The sequence below is a fragment of the Dermochelys coriacea genome, chromosome 25, assembly GCF_009764565.3.
Source record: "Dermochelys coriacea isolate rDerCor1 chromosome 25, rDerCor1.pri.v4, whole genome shotgun sequence".
NCBI classification, from domain to species: Eukaryota; Metazoa; Chordata; order Testudines; family Dermochelyidae; genus Dermochelys; species Dermochelys coriacea.
The window spans coordinates 6996023-7016759 of NC_050092.1; the positions used below are offsets into that span (position 1 = coordinate 6996023).

The 20737-nt window shown below is 41.5% G+C and overlaps 1 protein-coding gene across 4 annotated transcripts in view; it reads left to right on the forward strand.

Annotated features, from left to right (window-relative positions):
* The window catches only part of MLLT1 (MLLT1 super elongation complex subunit), a 62788-nt gene that overhangs the window by 16123 nt on the left and 25928 nt on the right, over positions 1 to 20737 (forward strand). For all 4 annotated transcript variants that reach the window (XM_038384244.2, XM_038384246.2, XM_038384245.2 and 1 more), the window contains exons 3-6: positions 757 to 839; positions 11846 to 11989; positions 14542 to 14667; positions 16871 to 17416. In XM_038384244.2, the coding sequence (XP_038240172.1) occupies positions 757 to 839; positions 11846 to 11989; positions 14542 to 14667; positions 16871 to 17416 (899 nt within the window). The remainder of the gene's footprint in view (positions 1 to 756; positions 840 to 11845; positions 11990 to 14541; positions 14668 to 16870; positions 17417 to 20737) is intronic.

The following is a 20737-nucleotide window of genomic DNA, read 5'->3' on the forward strand; positions in this document are numbered from 1 at the left end:
ACTCAAAAACATTCCAGTGTCTGAGATATGCAGAGCTCCTACTTGGGCTTCAGTGCTTACCTTTTCTAAATATTATGCCTTAGTCCATGCTCCCAGATCTAGTGAGTCTGTTCTGCTGTACTGTCTTCAGTCTTTTGTACTCAATTCTGAAGCTCGCTCCTCCCTGTGAGGATAGTGCTCGGGAGTCAACAGAAGTGGAGAAGCCCTAGGGACACTACTTGAAGAAGAAGAAGAAGAAGAAAAGGTTACTCACTTTGTGCAGTAACTGTGGTTCTTTGAGAGATGTGTTCTTGTGGGTGGTCCGCTACCTGCCCTCCTTCCCCTGTGCTTCGGACTGCTCTTCTTGGATGCTCAGCTACAGACGGATGTGACTGTGGTTCCCCATGGCAGCCCTATATACCTTCGCAGCGCAGCATGAGGTTGTGTAGGGTGCATGCGCAGGCCGAACAGATGCTACTAATAGAAAATCTCTGAGGGCTCAAGAGACCCACTTGCACCTTAAGTGGAGCACCTTTAGGGCGCACATCTTGAAGAAACCACAGTTACCTGCACAAGGTGAGTAACCTTTCATTTTGAGGGTAGCGGGCAAGCAGTTTTCCTACCCCTAATTAAGCATATGATCTTATTCTGTGTTTATAAAGGTTAAGGTTTGCCCTGCGTTGTCAGAGGCTCATTTCTCTTCCTTTTAATTGCTCTGATCTTGGATATTGTTACATATGTCTGAAGCTAATGTTTGTTTTGCTTTTTAATTCTTAGTGTGCAAGGAGCCTCCTTACAAAGTGGAGGAGTCCGGCTACGCTGGTTTCATTATGCCCATTGAAGTACACTTCAAAAATAAGGTAGAGTCCTATTCGCCTAATTGTTTTGATTGCTTTGAACTGCACCAGACAGTTAAACTGCTTGGTAAAAATGTGCTAAATTATGTGACCATTTTGTGTGGTTTTTATTGCTCTGATAAACAGAAATTGACTCTGATTTTTGGAAGTTATAGCAAGCTTTCTGTCAGACTTTGAAAGGAAACACTCCTGTCTGGTAGAGAGAATGTTGTAAATAAAGATAATATAAGGATAGTGTAGCAAGTTATGGGCTTGTCTAAACACAAGTTTGTGTAGTTGTACAGATCTCCAAGTGGGGGTGCAGTTATATTGATATAAAAATGTGTATACCAGAGTAATTTTATTTGTCTTGTTGTACAGGAGTAAACTCTAAACTCCTTTTATATTGGTAGAATGTCTTGCACACTAAGGATTGTACTGCTATTAAAATTTTTTTTAAAAAAAATCACACCCTTAACCTAAATAGTTATACCAGTATTAATATGGTATGTAGACACAAACATAAGACTTGTGTGTCTTGGACATAGTAATTCACAATAGATACTATAGGTCTGAGTTTATGTTCACCCCCCAAAAAATGCTAAAGACGTTAAATCTTAAGGTTCAACGATAACAATGTGAAAGTTAAAATATAGTATTCGCTGCATACGGTCAAGATAAAGTATAGTCCTGCCTTAAAAGTCCTATGCCACATGACTTAAAGAAGGTTACAGAGACTAGGGATTTGTCAAACCAACTTCGCACTCGCTGGTTGTATATTCAGTTTCAAATTAACTCTTTGTTGCTTTCTCTTCTTTTGGTAACTACACAAAAAATTTGATGTGAACCAGTTGTGTTTGTTATGTATAATATAGCTGACACAAACCCTGAAAAACTAGGAAATGAAACCATTAAGCCACCTAACAGTACATAACCTCTAATTCCTCACCCATGGGTAGATACCTTACCATTACCACAACTACTGTATACCACACATCAATACTGTAACTCTGCCTATCTGCCTTCCAGCACCTCCTTTACTGAACACATTAGGCTATCTCCATCCTTTCCTTCTGCCCCTCTCTTCACCACACTACCTCCTCCCAACACTATTAGATGTGAATGTTTGGTGTGTTTGTCTGCTTTCCCTTTGTAGTTTGTGGAGCTCTGACCTTTATTACTGAAGCAGTAAAGAGCTGGTGAGCAAGTCCAATAAATTTCCCATGTTTTGCCACAGAGGGAGCACCTCCGACATAGTATTGGAAGCTTTTTTTGCCCAAAACTGCCACTGTTCTGAGGCTGGGACATGAGGGAGCCCAAGGCATGTAAAGGGAGGTGGGGATTGCAGTGCATGGGGCATGAGGGTGGGTGATAGAAGCAGCTTTGCCCAGACCCACAAAATAATGAGATTTTAAATAGACAAAGTTTGTGACTTTTCCTTCGGATTTTTTGAAAGCTTTTAGGTGAAAGCCACACATCCCCCTCCCTTCACTCGCTCCAGGTTCAGAATTCAACTTTAAATAACCAAACAAAAAATGTGATCCTCTCCCCTTAGGAGAGTCCCCTCCCAACTGCCAAATCCTGGTGTGGGTGAACAGTCCATTCACTTGCTCTTCACTTCTCTCTCCTATCACTGTCTTTTTCCTCTCTTCCATTTTCCTCCCATTCTTTTGCCCCACTTGCATTCTCCCTCCATTCTACCTTTATAATTCACTGTCTTTCACATGCCCTCAGTCTCCCATCTTCCCAAATTCTCTCTTCTGCACCCACACTCGATTGTCCTTCTTGCCCTCCATATTCTCTTGCATTCCCTGTCTTCCTCCCCTATTCACATGCTTGTCAGTGTCCCCTCTTTGCCACCTAATGGCATATTGGGCTGCCACCTTCCCTGAATATAGCTTGGTTTCACACTTTTGGGGAACAAAGGGAGGTGGTGGCCATTATTGCAAAAGACTGCTTAAATCTCTTCCTTCACAGATATTAGGGACATGGTGTCCATCTTAACTGATAAAAGCAGGGGTGCTCTCTTTCCCCTGAGAACAATGGGAGACGGTAGCCATTTTGAGGATCTTTGCAGAGAAGGAAATGCGAAGAGGGGAGGAGGAGAAGAGAGGAAAATCCCAAAGATCGGGAAGTGGAGGAGAAACAGAAAAGAAGATGAGGAAGGAAAAGAGGGGGCAGGATTACTAGAGTTCTGCAAATCTGCGGATATCTGCTTTATATTCGTGGACCATGTTTGCAGATCGGATGCAGATACAAATTTTGAATCAACGCAGGGCTCTAAGGATTACTGTTGGCTTATAGGGGAGCATGCTTTCTCACTGAGTGATTGAAAGTGACTTTAGTTATTTGTTTGTTCAGTACCTTAAATGTTTATTACTTAAAGGCTGTATCCTCCCCATGATCTCTGTGCAAACCTACTGATGTCAACGGAAGGTCTGCTATATATTGTGGGCACATATAATCCTGAATTTATATCGCAGTTCATGGGTCATAATTAAATATGGAATTTGGCACTGAATTCCAAATGAATTTGATGCCCCAGCTTTAGCTCAGTTAAAAGTTTTGGATTTGATACAGGAATCACTTAGTGAAATGCTCTGTAGCCTGTATCTATGCAGGAGATCAGACTAGACGATCACACTGGTCCTTTCCGGTCTTAAAATCTCTGAATTTTGACAGTTTTGGTGGATGGTTGAAATGTGTCCGCTTGGTGACTAAGGTGTTTGTCAGTTTTGACCTTCATATTGTGTTCCTGTAGGTGAATTGAGATTTACAAAGGGTTTAGGCCCTGTAACAATACCACTTTTTAATAGCCTTTTGAAAGGTTGAAGGGTGGGAGGGTGGAAACAGACTGAAGAGGCAATGGACTCATAATCCACGAGGGTAGATCTTTTTCATGGTTTGCTTAAATTAATTTTTAATTCCAAGGTTTTAGTCTCTCCTCTAACTCTTCCACTTTCCCATTTGGTTAGTTTCTGAATTGTTGCTAAGACGGGAAGTAGTGGTTGTTGGAGCCAATGTACTCTTTACCTTTTGCGTAATGAAGCAGGCTGCCATCTAGTACTACTGGAGAATCTTGCTTTGAGAGTATCTTCAATAAGCTTCATCAGAGACTTCTGGTCAGCATGGTATAAAGCTGCCTGTCAACTCTGTCCTCTACATTTTTCTCACTGCCCAGTTGGAGTTGGGAGAGTCAGCAGCCCCAGCACCACCATAGCTGAAGCATGTTTACTTCTGGTGCCTCTCTGAGATGACAGAGTACTGAAAGTGTTGTTGGGAGCTGTTCTTACCCTTCCACCCCATGTGGCCCTGCCTTGACTGTGTGTGTTCACCTTCACTATACTATAATTTGGTTCATCGTGGGTGGGTGAATGCTTAAACTCTTGTCCATTTGACTTTGAAAAAGATCCTAATGATCTGAAGGCAAATGATTTGAGTTCTCCATAATGTCAGAGTAGCCCCTGTGGGAAATAAGACTTTCATACCATAAAGATAGGGGGGATCCTTTCATTTGCTAATCTAATGCTGGTGGCCAGCTAGAGCTCCTGCCTCTGGAATCAAGCCTGAAAATAAAATGGAAGGTTCTCAGCAGATTATGTGAAAAGCAGTTTTGTGAAAGTGAAATTGACTTATAGTAACTGCCAATTCATTTGGGACTGTTTGACTGAAAATGTTAGCTTGCCCACTTCTATTTTTAAACCCTTTCTATTTCTTCCTGTAATTGGATCAGTATGAATTGGTTACAGTAAATGCATTGCAATCTTTCTCCTACTCCTTCCCCAGAAATCTGGTGGTATTGAAATTTCTCACAGACTGCTGCTTGTTTCCAAATACATATATCAGAACAGCACCCACTTAAATCTACAACATAAAATTTAGGTTTCAGAGTAGCAGCCGTGTTAGTCTGTATTCGCAAAAAGAAAAGGAGTACTTGTGGCACCTTAGAGACTAACAAATTTATTAGAGCATAAGCTTTCGTGAGCTACAGCTCACTTCATCGGATGCATTTGGTGGAAAAAACAGAGGAGAGATTTATATATACACACAGAGAACATGAAACAATGGGTTTATCATACACACTGTAAGGAGAGTGATCACTTAAGATCAGCCACCACCAGCAGCAGGGGGGGGAAAGGAGGAAAACCTTTCATGGTGACAAGCAAGGTAGGCTAATTCCAGCAGTTAACAAGAATATCAGAGGAACAGTGGGGGGTGGGGTGGGGTGGGGGGGAGAAATACCATGGGGAAATAGTTTTACTTTGTGTAATGACTCATCCATTCCCAGTCTGTATTCAAGCCTAAGTTAATTGTATCCAGTTTGCAAATTAATTCCAATTCAGCAGTCTCTCGTTGGAGTCTGTTTTTGAAGCTTTTTTGTTGAAGGATAGCCACTCTTAGGTCTGTAATCGAGTGACCAGAGAGATTGAAGTGTTCTCCAACTGGTTTTTGAATGTTATAATTCTTGACGTCTGATTTGTGTCCATTCATTCTTTTACGTAGAGACTGTCCAGTTTGGCCAATGTACATGGCAGAGGGGCATTGCTGGCACATGATGGCATAGATCACATATATCATTAAAACTAAAGAACCAAATACAGTTTCATATTATATTAAGATCAGACAGAAGATATTAATGTGATAGGTATCTAAAACCATTGCATTAGGACCTAAATAAAGTTTACCATCTTCAAACTGCAGTGTTAAAAAGAGAGACGATTTTCAGTATTTACATAATAGAATACATACAGTGAAACTTAATTTATTCTCCATTACTAAGAAGGGAGATGGGTGGGCAAGGAGAGATACCAATTTGGTTCTTATCAAACATTTTGCTATTATTTAAAAAATGAGGTTTTTTTACTTTGTCTAATATTTGTTTTGGAAGAAAACTTCTTTTGCATTAGCAAGTCTCCTTCAGGGTTTGAGTTAACTGTTTATTGTGATCCAAAAGAGTGTAACTAGGAGAAAAGGGATGGAATGAGCAAAGGAAAACTTAGGCTAAATAGCAGGAATCTTCTTGTCAGTGAGCTATATTAATTTGTGGAATCGTCTTCCAGGGAAATTGTGGAGAACCCATTTTACCTGAGACACTTAAAACTTTACTGAAGAAAGCACTTTTAAGTTGCTGTAGGGGAAAATTCCTGAACCGATTGGGGGTGAGAAGGGGTAGATTTGACCTCTTTCATCTGTTGTTTAATCGTAGCATGCTGAAAAAAACAAGAGTTAGTTTACTATTTATTTTGTTCATGCTTTAGATCAAACACATTGTGATCTTGCATTTTTCAATAGCATTCCTTATCTGATTCTCAGTCAGCCGTGCAACTTTTTCTAGTGGGCTGCTGTTGAACAGAACAATATTTGTACTTCATCTTAAATTCATATTTGTTGCTTTGTTTTAGCCATTTTCTTTTTGGATGGACTGGAGTTTGTTCAGTATGTTTCCTCAGCCTAAGTTTTCTTGTGTGTCTTGCTGCCTTTCGTAGGTCTTCCAGTTTGGTGCTCAAGGAGTTATGTGGTGCCTCTTTACGTGCAATTCTGTATGTTACACATCGCTGTTACTCTGGCTGGCAGAGAAGTGTTGTCAAATGTAGCTGCTTTCCTAAGTGGGACAGTGTCCTCTTCAGCGTTTCTAAGAGCTGGCAGCTAATTAAACATATACCTGGATTTGAAAATTACCTTATAAAAACATATTCACTGCTCTCAGAAAGTATTGGCTTAAAATGGAGGGTTTATATGACACTTCAATTTTTTATTAATTTTTATACATCACAAAAACAAATGAATATATGGAAAGTGCAGTGTATAAAATATATTACTAAAACTTGTAAGGTAAACACAAGCATAAGAACCTAGGTAGTAAAATAGTTCTATCTTATTCTCTTTCAGAGGAAAGACAAGAAAAGTTAGAAGAAAAAGGGATTGTAAGCTCCTAACTTTAAGGGTTTGTTTGTCCCCCAGGATTAAGGGATTGTTGTCCACATGGAATGGACAGAACCTCAGTTTCCAAGGCCTGTAATTGAAAAGATCCATACAAGATTAACAGCATGAAGGGTTGAGTTAACCCTTGGACTTGAATTTGAGTTCTAGCAAGTTTTAGCATTGCAGAGACACTGTTGAAACATCCCCGCTGTCTTCTTGGAGAGGTAGGAGATCTGTCCCTTTAAGAAGGGACTTGGACTCTGCAAACGTTTTGCCTTTCCCCTTATGCATCTGTTTGTCACGTCTTAGAAATTAATCTTGCCACTTATCTATTTGAATGTACCTAGTTGGTTCTTCCTTTCTTGGCATACTTATCAGCATCAGAGGTTGGGCTCTATATAGTGGGATCATTTGAGCTTACAACAGTTATCAGCCCTTATCTCAGCAACTCAAGTAAATAACTGTGCTGAGTCCTCATGTCACATGTATATGAGGCCTGGGAGAAGTGCAACAGTGCATGCAGCTATGCACCTAAGGCAGTTTCAGAAAGGAAGAATGGAAAACCTGGTTTCTTATTTATAATGGCTTTGAAGTCTGGCCTTGTAGACATACTGGGACTTTCACTTTAGAATTGGAGGTGAGTAGCCTGTAATAAATCATGTTGTGCAGGTGCTTCTGGGCTTTTCTAGGTGTGTGTTCGGAGAGTCCTGGGGGAGAAACTGGATGATCTTAACCTTCTGGGACCCACAGGGTTCTAAGCTCTAGTGGTCAGTGAACACAGCACTGAAGAAACACATACTTGGTAGCAGCTCTCAGGTTTAAGGCTGCTTGCAGTCATTTCTCTGGTATGATACCTTTTTTTAGTTAAAAATGCTTGTTTTCTAGAGTTGAAAACCTGTGTGAAATGGAGTGTATTTAATGCTTCCATGACTACTAAATGGATTATTCTCCCATACAGGGCTGTTTGCATCTAGAGATGAGAGGACAGGTGATCTTATGGTTAAAGCACTTGACTGGGACTCAGGAGATTGGGGTTCAATTCCCAGCTCTACCACAGTCTCTGACTTTGGGCAAATCACTTAATTCTTCTGCCTCAATTCCCCATCTGTAAAATCTAAAGATTCATCATAGAGTTGTTAGAATAAATACATGGGAAACCCTCAGTTACTTTGAGGGCTGTATAAGTATCTAGCTACATGAGATGAAAGGGAATTGTCTCTTCTGCTTCTGTAAATGTAAATCTCCTATTTTGAAAACAGTATAGCTGTGCTTCCTCATTTGCCTAGTATTACAGGATAATGGTCTTTAGATAAAGCCTGTTTTTGCTAGTTTATGTCCTCAAGCCATTTACTCCATGTGGCAAACCTTGAGAAGTCCTTTAGAAACAGTTCTATGTGTGTGTGTGTGTGTGTGTGTGTGTGTGTGTGTGTGTATATCTCCTCTGTTTTTTCCACCAAATGCATCCGATGAAGTGAGCTGTAGCTCACGAAAGCTTATGCTCTAATAAATTTGTTAGTCTCTAAGGTGCCACAAGTACTCCTTTTCTTTCTAGTTCTATGTAGGTCACACTTTCTGGGGCTCTCCATCTATTTAAGTTACATGAGGCAATTGATATGTTTGCAATCTTTTGTTCCAGAATTAATTACTTTTTCTGCATATTTTGCACCTGAGATTGTTACCTCAGCCTTAAGGATACCTTCCACAGCAGATATGGATTCCCAACAAGTGGAGAGAAGACAGTGCAGAGGTCTTTAAATTCTCTGTTCATGAAAATGTCCTTTTTGACAAACTGAGAATGAAATTAAACTGTGGCATCCTTACTAAATATATTTTTTTCCACTTTCCTGTGAGGTACCAGTGGCTCTTTAACATAGCACTGAGAAACTGTATTCTCCAAAACTTACCTTAGGGGTTCCTTGGATTTTAAAGACCCTGTCTTCATCTGTGTAATTTGTATGTTCACACTGTGTTTACCTGAGAGCCCCAAAACCTTTGTGCTATAGCACAATCACCTACACGTTCGTCCTTTTCTGGCCTGGGAAGCTAGAGACTAAAAACTTGACTCCCAAGCTCTCTCATAGGTACTACTTCTGATGAAAGGCCTGCTGTGGTCACAGATGTTTGTTTTAAGGTTAACAGTGGCTTAGCTCTTAAGGGGAGTCGCTTTTCCCCATGTAGCTTCAGAACGGTCCCCTTTGCTGTGCTCAGTAGCATTTCTTGAAGCATTGCTTTCTGGGATGATCCTAGGAAATGGAGTATCAATATACAGGGTGATGGACAAGTGTGTACAATGGTCTGAAGCACAGGAGGGGAAATGGATTGGTGCTGTCCTGATGTGGACAAGAATGCATCTGAAGAAGCTTATGCCCAAATAAATCTGTTAGTCTTTAAGGTGCCACCAGATTCCTCGTTGTTTCTGAAGCATGCTGTGGAGCTATAGGACAATTCGTGTGACATATTCACTAATGAAATCTGGTGTAATGGAAATGCAGCTTCCAGCCATACCAAGCCTTATCTTGTGACCAAACAGTTCATTGTTACATAGGAGAAGATCAGGAAGTTTCCTAAGGTCAGGAACATCAGAGGGTGTCTACTTGACCTCCAGGAGTGTTGGGTGTGACGCTATAGCTGAGTCACTGGCAAATGTCACCCTCTGGCCATGTTCAGCAGCATTCATTTTGAAGGGATCTCTGAAAGGGATTTGAGTAGTAAGAGCTTATCAGGGTGGTGTTGACTATAGTACCTAAACAAAGGGGTAGGGTAAAACAAGGACTAGGGAGAAGAGGACCCAAGCGTGAGTGTCTAGGGAACCAAAATCTCCCTTCCTCTCCTTTAAAATAGGAACAGAATGTTAGTCTGAAGCAGGCTTCTGTGCTTCCTGTGTTTGTAAGAAAGAAGGCAATACTGGTTCACCGTGGTCCTTGCGGCTTTTCCCTGTTGTAATAAATAGGACATGTCTAATTTCAGTGGTGTCATGAGGACACGTGGGCTGCAAATCCCCAGAGGAGAAAAGCACTTGAAATTATAGAATTAAAGGTGATACATAGCCTTAAATAGGCAAATAGAGGAAGGTTTCTCTTCCTAGAGACCATTATCCATGCAATTTGCCAACTAAAACCGTTCTTTCACTTATTACCACTGCCTGGGATGCAAATTGTGCCGGATGGGCATTCCATTTTATTTTTCTAGTGAAATCTGTTATTGTACACCTCCCTAATAGCACTGTGTGCTATTTTAAGGATCATCATCTGAGTTAGGAGAACTTCCTCGCTACCTCACTCAGGGCTGTGAAACATTTCATGCCTTGTGTGATGTAGTTAGGCCAACCTAACCCCCACTGGTTTCAGAGTAGCAGCCGTGTTAGTCTGTATTCGCAAAAAGAAAAGGAGTACTTGTGGCACCTTAGAGACTAACAAATTTATTAGAGCATAAGCTTTCGTGAGCTACAGCTCACATAAATTTGTTAGTCTCTAAGGTGCCACAAGTACTCCTTTTCTTTTTGCTAACCCCCACTGTAAATGCAGCTACGTTGACATAAGATGGAGAAGTGCATTGACAGAAAAACCCTTTCTGTTACTGTAGTGATGTCTATGCTACAGCAGCATATCTGCAGCACTGCATCTGTTCCCAGCAGTGATTGTATTGTAGACATACCCTTTCACTTATCTGTGTGTGTAAAGTGATACTCCTGCAGCAAGCAGAGTCCTTCCGTTAGCAGTAGAACTAGACACTGCACTGACAGAGACTGATAAAGCATCACAATGGCTGAGAATTCCCCTCTCACTAATGCTGCACTTATGTTAGTAGCAGCCAAAAAACTAGCAGCCAGTGATACGTGAAAGGGACACAGTCAGCATAAAACTCGTATTTAAAACCCTTATTTCTGTTACTAGCCTCACCTTGGATTACTAACTCAGTTTTAAACACCTGGTTTGTTTTACACCACTTATGTTGTTTATTTTCTCCAATTGCCTTATGGCTGGATGACAGAAAGAAACTAATCCGTTTCACTGACGTACGTCTTCATTTTCTGGTTCTCCTGACCTAGTACAAGGAATCAATTGCAGGAGACAGGGTTTTGTGGGTTTTTTTGTTTTGTTTTGTTTTGTTTTTCATAGCACTGAAGACAAACAATATTCATATTATCTTTTGTAAAACCTTTAATATAAACCTGGGAACTAAAACTAGTAAATGTCTGTCCATTTGCTAACCTAGTATTATCGATTCTCCTAGTTCCTTGATATACGAGGATAGGTGACTGAGGAGACATCACTCCTACTTTTTCTGAAGAAGATTAAGGAATTGTTTTACCTGTGTGGAAAGAGTTCCAGCAGTACTCTGCCCCATACTGTCTGTCTGTCCCACACAGCAAATGCATGAGAACTCTCTTCACTGATGGGGCAGGTGGAACAGAATCAGTTGGTCACAAATAGGAAAACAGTCTGACTTGTATACAAATCCCAGACTTCATCAGATAAAGATGGCTCATTTACAGTACTTGGAAAGCTGAAAGGACTAGGGCATCTGCTTGTTCATTAGCTTCTACCCAACTCATTCAGTTTTTATTTCAAAAGGGATTTTGCATATCTAGCACTCCTTCCCTCACAGTGGTTAATCTTTCTAGTACCTGCATCCCTTTGGAGTCCAGCAGTTGTCCTTTCCCTAAATAATAAAGCAAAATACATTTTTAATGGTGGTAACTATAGTTCCATTATTCTCCAAAGAGGCTGAATAGATAGATAGATTGTGTGTTTGTACCAAAGAGTGGAATGGATAAAATTTGTACCTTCTTTCTTGGACCTTGGATGCTTTACAAAGACCAGCATCCCTGTAAACAATCGGTTTTGGCAGGTGTCAATCAATATTGTCACTCTAGGGGAAATTCATGTGTGAGGTATTGGCAACTGCAGTCATTGCAGGCATTTTAGAAAATGAGATATTTGTATCTAGATTTTGAAAACTCTGATTCCCCAGATGAAAAACCTCTGTTATGAATGTGACATTAATTCAAAGAGTTAGTTGAGCATTCCTAGGACTGACCATTTGAAACCTCTAACCTAGCACACTTACCAAAACCCTTCATGAGTCTTCTGCTTTCTTGGTTTTAGGAGGAACCGAAGAAAGTTTGCTTCACATATGACCTTTTCCTGAATCTGGAGGGAAACCCACCTGTGAACCATCTTCGCTGTGAGAAACTGACATTCAACAACCCCACCAAGGACTTCAGACGCAAACTTATTAAGGCTGGAGGGGTGAGTGCCGAAAGAACCAGGGATGTGAAGAGACTTTTAGTGAAAAGGTGTAGCCAACTAATTCTATTCTGGGGGTTCTCTCTGTACTTGAGACCCAGCTGTTTTCTGATTAACTTAGCTATTTAGATACCCTTAGTATAAACCATCTCAAATGAACCCTTGCTGCATTTGTCTTGGGGCAGATTCAGGTTCTGGTGACTTAACTGAAATGCTAGCAGCTGCAAGATGTTCTTGTGTGGATCACTTGATGCATTTGTATTTTCAGTGTAAATTTGTCTGCACACTGTGCCAAGGCCATAAACTTGTGGCTGCAGGTGCCAGTCTGTGGATGGCAAAAAGAAAAGGAGTACTTGTGGCACCTTAGAGACTAACAAATTTATTAGAGCATAAGCTTTCGTGAGCTACAGCTCACTTCATCGGATGCATTTGGTGGAAAAAACAGAGGAGCTAAAGTGGGTGTAGCTCACGAAAGCTTATGCTCTAATAAATTTGTTAGTCTCTAAGGTGCCACAAGTACTCCTTTTCTTTTTGCGAATACAGACTAACACGGCTGCTACTCTGAAACCAGTCTGTGGATGGTGACTTTTTTTGTCCATCTGGCTGTTTTCAGATTGTGTGAACTTTTTTTTGAACTGGTTGGTGTAAATAACTTCCTCCAAATGTACCAATATACAGAAGGAAACTCAAGAAAAAAGATATCCTACAGTGTCCTTATTCCTCTTTCCCACAAGCAGGCTTAATAGTTGGCACTTCTGGCCAGTAAGTGTCCCCTAATCCTGGCATCAGCTGCCTATCGCATAGGAAGCAGAATGAGGGAGAAGTTCTGGGTGCCAGATTGTTTAAAGCAGGCTAAGAGGAGAACACGCCTCTGCATGTGAGAAAACATTCTTTCTCTGCATATGCTGGTGGGGGCCATCAGTTGCGGAGGAGAGAGGAACCATTTCATCATGTCTGCTTTTTTAAAGCTGCTATGTCTGTCGAGAGGTTAGAAACACAAACTTGGAGAAATAGAGACTGAATTAGAATGAAAGGAAAAGAGAAGAAGGAAATGGAGAGACACGACATGCCAGGAGAAGCAGAAAATGAAGGAAACTGAGTTAAAGGAGAATAGGAAATATGGGGGATCAAGATTGTGTGATGGAGAAAGGAGGCAAATAATGGTAAAAAGAATTGAAAGCAGGTGAGAGAGGAAAAAGTGGAAGTAAATAGTAAAAGTAAAGTTATGGAGAAAAGGCTAGATAGATCCTTGAAAAGCTGCAATAATGAAGACTTGGGCAGCCACAGTGGGTACATTACTGGTTCTGTGGAAATTGGTACTGAGGAATCATTCACTGAATATTGCCAGATAGTTGTATAAGGTCTAAGCAAGTTACCTTGACTCACATTCCCTGTGAGATCTGGCAAATTTGCAGTCAGGGTTCTAATATTTTGACAGTAAGTCTTTCCTTTAGTCTTTTTCAGCTGAGGTTGTAATGTGACAGGGTTTTAGGGCACATCTGACACATGACTCCATTCCAGTCAAGCACCTTACGATTCCAGGTATTCCTAAATTAATTTGAAAAAAAAGTTGTCTACCTAAAACCATCTTTCTGGCCTGGGGTGGTAGAAATAGTCTTGTTCCATGAAGAAGTTTGTAAGCAGAAGATCCCAGAAGTGGAACTATTAATTTTACTTGACTAAATTCTAAGTCAGTCTATCCAGAACTTCCCTACAAGTCCCACATCCTCCTGCAATGAGGATGAAGAGGAAGAGGCTTTTTTCAGCCATTCAATGATGCTGAGCACTGTTTGCTTTTTGACACTTGTACTTTTTAGGATTTTAGTCATGCATTTTTCTTGCACGTCTCTAGGATCATCAGATATTGGAGTAACATAATATTTGGGCCGTTATTTAGAAACTGGGTGGATCAACGGTGAGTCATGTCTGATATGATGCATCAAAAATCTTATCGGTCCCATAGCTCATTGGCAAAAAATGTGGAAGACATTTCTTTCAGCCCCAAATTCTCAGGGGAATTACTTTAGCTACATAGAGAGGAGCCTAGAGACATTCTGGCCTCTCATGGCTGTCCACGTGTGTTTCTGATCTTGCCAATAAATGTTTTTCATGGAGGTTTTTTGGCTGAAAGAATCCAACTATCTCCTATTCTGTGAAATCTTGCTCTCCCTGGCCCCCAGTTTGCCTCCAAACTGTTTAGGGCATAAGAGAGACTGGTGCATTTTACTCTGTGTCTCCAGCCTCTCTTGGTCATAGCCACAGTTATGCATCCTACTTGTACACAGGGTGCTGAAGTTCCCCTTGGTGGAACTGAAACTTGTTATTGCATCTTGGCTCCCAAACTCATCTATCTGAATGGTCTCTATTTAGACATTGTCATTGGAGCTCGGAATCTTAACTGGAATTATTCAGGAGATATCTTGCATCTTTAAAGGGAAAAAAGACCTAAATAATAGTAGCTAGAAATGATCAAAAGTCACTTGCTGAAGAGTAATCATGTTAAAATAGTCAACATTTCTCCTTACTTGTATATCATTTCTCCTCTTTATTACTAGGTGATGGTAATGCCAGAAGGAGCAGAAACGGTGTCCAGGCCAAGTCCTGACTACCCTATGTTACCCACAATACCACTCTCTGCCTTCTCTGATCCCAAGAAGACCAAACCATCCCATGGGTCAAAGGTCAGTGAAGCGTGCTGCATTTATTTTGGACCATTGGAGTACAGGGCTCTGTTGCTGGAAATGCACCCCAAAATTAAGTTTCCTCTGTAGTAACTAATTCTGGTTACTTACTCTGAGCATCTGGGATTTCTTCTTCCTTAGACTCTAGTGTCTCAGGCAATTGTGTTGTATTTGCTCTGTAGGATTCCCTTCCAAGCAACTGCACTGCGATTTCCTCAACTTTTAATGGAGGAGGTGCAGCACTTGGTAACCATTGTTGTCATCCTCTGTATCTGACATGTTAAGAACCCTTTAAATGCCTCCTAGGAGCCTAGGTTTCCTTTCTAGTAGCTCACTCACACAGGCTATTATTTAGTCCCTACCTAGTATAGTGATAAGTGCTTTGGAAATTCATAGATGAACATGTCCCTAGTGTAGTCCCATTGAGTCCACTGCTCCTGTTTCTCTCTATCTCAAGTCCAGAAGGCCTTTAGAATTCTTGTGACTTCCTGGCCCCTCTGAAGAGATTTTAAATAATTAAAGCTGAAGGATTTGTGAATATTGTCAACTGCTAGAGCTGATATCTTCAACTGAGGCTAGTAAAGCTTTCTTTTTAAGTCCTTTCCAGTTTCATAACTTGTTTCCATATCACTGGATATAGAATAATTGAATGCAACTTTTGCCCCCTGTCTCATGTAATAGCTGTGGTCAGAGTCTCTGAGGAATTCAATCTCCCAGCAGGAAGGAGAGGTTGACTAGAGAATCAAAACTTACTCTAGCAGTATGAATGCTTGGGATGGCCATGTAAAGAGCACAAGATGTGCTGGACCTGATCAAGCCAGTAGTTTAAAGAGTTTGATATCCTGCCTGTAGCAATAGCTAGTTCCCAGAGGTTCCAGAAGGTGAAATTCACCTTCTGCCTCCACCAGCCTAATGCAGCTGACCTTGTGTAGGTTTTTGTACATAGCAAGGGCAATTCTCGCATGATCCCCACAGGCAATGTGCCTTGAAGCAGATTACATGTATTCTGTCAGTTTGCATAGCTACAAAAATTAATGGCCAAACAGAATGCTCAAATGACCTGAAGAAGAGCTCTGTCTAAGCTCGAAAGCTTGTCTCTTTCATCAACAGAAGAAAAAGCTATTACCTCATCCACCTTGTCTCTCTAATGACCAAAGAGTTCAGTCCTACTATACGTTTTCTCCATTCTTCTGAAGTTATTGTATTTTGGCTGTGTCTTGATACTTATGGGATGCAACAGGGAACAATGACTTTGAATCAAGTATTGCTTGTCTTACAGTGGGTGATTTGATTTTTGGACAGGTATTCGATAGAAAATGCTGAATCAGGAAGAAAGACTATGTCCATGTCTACACTAGCAAGCTTATAGTGGCGCAGATATCCCGATACAGCTGTGCCGCTGTAAGATTGCTCATATAGCCACTCTATGCCAATGGGAGAGAGCTCTCCCATCGACATAATAAAACCACCTAAATGAGCCGTGGTAGCTATGTCAGCAGGAGAGCGTCTTCCGCCGACCTAGTGCTGTGCATACGAGCACTTATGCTGGCGAAACTTATGTCACTCAGGCAGGTATTGTTTTTTTTTCACACCCCTGAGTGACATAAGTTTTGCCAACATAAGGGTAATATAGACCTGGCCTAAATTAGAGATGCTTTCTCTACTGTCTCATTCCATACAGACCCTCTCTCTTCTGCTTCCATGATGGCAGAGCAGCATGTGTGGACTAAATGGGGCTAGTCATCCAAAAGTGGCAAAGGCAAATGACTCCTCATCATGCATTTTTATCCCCGAGATAGGCAGGTGCCTACTGAGGTGTTTTTTTGTACTGCTTGTTAAGCTAAAGATCTGCTGTGGCAGGAAGCCTTGGCTGTGATGCAAGTGTCAGAGACCTCAGTCATTTTCCTAAGATCCAACATAGTACTAGTTTAATGCTTGATAGGTAAGGCATTTTTGGAGGGGGATGAGTGTGACCACAGCTTATTCTGGCAGAGTAAAAGATCTAATAATTCTCCTCCATTGAATTGTTTTGTTCCTAAAATGTGTCTGTTTTAAAAGGACAGCTTGGTATAAAAGTTCACCTTATGTTTAACACTTACATGAAATAATATAGTCTTCACCACAGTCTGTGCAAATTTGGATTATAGTGCTGTACTGAGTTTCAGGTTTTTATGTAACTTCTGTGTTTGTCCCTAAATTTTAGGATGCAAACAAGGACAGTAGTAAAGCATCCAAACCACACAAAGTAACCAAGGAGCATAGAGAGAGGCCAAGGAAAGACTCTGAGAGCAAAAACTCCTCCAAAGACCTCGAACGAGAACAAAGCAAGCCTTTGAAAGATTCCTCCAGAAAACCAGCTGAGAACAAACTGCCTAAGGATGAGAAAGCACCTCCTAAAGCTGCTTTCAAGGAACCAAAACTAGCCCTGAAGGAGACCAAACTGGAGAACACTTCTCCAAAGGGTGGACCACAGCCGGAGCCAAAATCTTCCAGCAAGAGGCCCTCCAACGTGGAGTCACCAAAGCCAAGCGCCAAAAAGCAAAAAAAGAGCAGCTCCAAAGGGGTGAAGAACGTCCCAGGAACTTCTCCCCGAACTGCGTCTTCCTCATATCCAGAGAAGAAACAAACCAAGGAGAAGATGAATGCCAAAGTGGAGAAAGTAAAATCTGAAAGCGAAGCCAAGGAGATCAAAAAACCTGTGGAGATGGAGGAGTCAAATTCAGAGGATGAAACTTCTTTTAAATCAGAGGTGAGAGAGAGTTTTTCTCCAACCTGGCCTGGTGGGAATGTTGCTTGGGTTTCTTCATGGAAAAAATGCAGACTAGATATAGTCTTTGATCTAGTCCTGTTTCAAAGAGGATTAGATGAAAGTGCAATAATGAACTGTTAATGCGTGATAGTGGGGCCTTAGGGGAAGGGATGGGCTGGGCTGGGGGCGAGCCTCCCCGAGCCCATGGTTCACCCACCGCCCATGTGTCTAAGTTATGGTCTGTCATACAGATTTAGTTTCTTTGCAGTAACATTTATGGTGTAGACCTGAATATGCCTTCAACCTCTTTGGTGATAACATCATGATTTTGTGCCCTCGTCCCAGTTAAAGAACTGAGTAAATAATTTTTCTTTTGGAAAAGCATCATAACTGTGAAAATAGAATGTAGTGACTTGTCTGAGGCTGATGGCAAGAACAGAGAATATAGTACTATTAGGCAGACCTCAGAAACTCTACCTGATTCTTGCTAGCCTAGCCAGAGGACCAAACATACTAAGCGACGGGTTCTTCTACAGATGGGCACCTGCAGTGGCTCCAAGATCATCACAAGGCCTTGTAGTAAAATTAATTTATGGCGCCAATGTTGACTCAGTATGTTTAGTTCTGTGGTGTAAATGTCTGGTGCTCTGAGAAGCTCTACACCAGTGGGGCACACCCCCTCTGGGGAGGCATGGAGGAACATCTGGGGGGGAGAGGGTGGGAGAGAGAGGGAAGGTGCAGCAGGGCCTGGGCCAGCCCCCATGTTGGACTGGAGGGGGACCTCCCAGCCTTGCTCTGCCCCAGCTCCACTCTCGGCTGCCAGCCCACAGCCCCCACTTCCTGGCCATGGCCCCCTACCTGGCTGCAACTCCGCTACCGGCCATGGAGGGGCACGCCACATTCAAATACTGGTAAGGTTGGGGCACAAGAGGAAAAGTTTGGGTACCACTGCTCCACTCCCTCTTTTCCTACTGCCTCTCTCTATGAGCTAGGGTGCGATTCCCAGCTCATGTAGACATACTCGTGCTAGGTCTCATCTGAGCTACTGTGCTAGCATGGGCAGCAGCCGTACAGGGCTAGCAGTACCGAATACAAACCCCATAGGTCTGACTCCCATAGGTACGTACTCCAGCACGGCTTAGCTCATGCTGCTGCTGCCTATGCCAACTCAGCTACATTACTGTTTTTAGCACACTAGCTCGGATGGGCGGTAGAATGAGTATATCTATGTGAACTGGGAATCACATCCCTAGCTCAGAGTGTGGATGTAGCCTTGGTAAACTGAGAGTTCCATTCATTCATTATCTCTCCCCTATCTTTGGCTGCTGGGAGAGGCGAAATGCCACTTTCTCCCAGGATGGTTGTTTACCTGTTCTGCATTGAATCACAGGAGCACTCCTCTTTTGCCCTTGGAGTGCTCAAGTGGAGTGCTCCGTTGGTGTGTTCTGTGATTTGCTTTTCTGCCTGTGTATTTCAGGCAGAAAGCCATAGGGGACTGGACCATGGACAGGACATCACGTACCCTCTTGCCAATTGGCTATGGCAGAGGGCATTTTTTCCAAACCCTGCCCTTTGCATGTCTTTTCCTCAATGTTTTGATTCAGCGTTAAACTCAGGGAGGGCCTTGGATACCTTGGTGAGAACTGCATGGAATTTGGAAAATTGAAAAAAGTTTACGAAGAGAGCAGCATTCTGAATATCCGCTCCGTTTTCTGGTAGAATGTCCATGCACCTTACTGGTCAGGATGAAGCTGGTCTCAAAAGAACTCCCTCCTTCCTGTTTAGAATGGAGTATAAAATGGTTGAGCCTCCCTCACTGTGGCAGGACAGTGGTCTTACCCACAGCAGTACATAATACAATGCTTAGATCTAAATAAGTGTAATGCTTTTAAACTCCATTGTTTTTATAACAGCCTCAATGAGAGGTGATACTTAAAAATAAACAGCTGGAGAGACTTGTTGCTAAATTAGCATTGGTGTTGACCCTGATCTATTAAAATAATCTGAGCCCAAATTTTGGTCAGCTTCTGGACATCTGCCAGAAGATGAAGGGCTACTGTCCATATGCAAAAAATTGAGGCAGGTGTAGCTATTGTTGTTTTAAATATGGGAGTGCAGTTATGAAACATGTTCATTGAGCAGTGGAAATTGGCAAAGGTAATTCAGCCAGTCATAATTGATTTTATTCATTTGTAACTGTGATCACATTAGTTAAAATGCTCTAAATTTTTTCTTCTTCTTTTATCGTGGTTATGTCAGTCATAGAATGTACAATATCCGTCTGAGGAGGATATAGGTAGAGAGGGACTTCAGGAGTGAAATGTTGACTTACCTGCCAAATAGAGATTTTTTTTTTTCTTTAAACTCATCGTCGCTTTTTTGTGCTTCATAACCTCAGAAGCTTGTCTCTCTCTCACCAACAGAAGTTGGTCCAATAAAATATATTAACCTCACTCACCTTGTCTCTCTAGTATCCTGGGACTAACATGGCTACAACAACACAGCATGCTTCACATATAGACATAGGAAATAGGATGTGGTTATAAGATCATGTGTGATTTGATCACCTGATGCTCATGGATAATCCCTGTCATCCCAGGGAAAGGCAGAAAAGACTCCAGCTAATTTTTCCTGGAGGAAGTTTTTTCCAGGTGTCAATGCACATGTAGTGTGTATATATAGGTTATGTACAATATGCATGTGTATAGCAGGGAATGACTGTTCCATCAATGATTTTTGGAAATATAAACAATCAAAATTTTAGATGGAATCATTTTCCTGGAACTCACTGTAGCCAGTCTTATACATAATGCGAACTCTGAACTGTTTAAATTTTAAAGCTGATAAAACATGTACTAATGAACTGATATCTCTTTTAAGAGAATGTGTAAAAGTGAAGGAGAGATCACTCCCACAATCTAGAATGACAAAGTGGAAATCTCAAAATAGTCAAATAAGAGTTGGGTCAGATTGTTCTAAAAGTAAAGATTCCTCTCCTTCCAGTTTTAGTATGACATTCTTCTGTATGGGTGAGGTGTTCCAGTGACTCTCTAGATCAGTGGCTCCCAAAATATGGGGCATGTGAAGGGTACTTGAATAGGCCTCCCATTTGTTCTTGTGTCTGAGCTTTTATATAAGGGAAAAAAAATCTCTAGCAATTATGGTTGAGCAGAAAATCTTCAAAACCTGACGACACGTGTAACTGATACAGTGGAGTCTGCTTGAATTTGCAAAGAGCCTGAAACAACAGTTCTGAGGTGTGAATTTCCCTGTTTAAACCGATGGGTACTAAATCAGATTACAGTAATATTTCAGATGTTG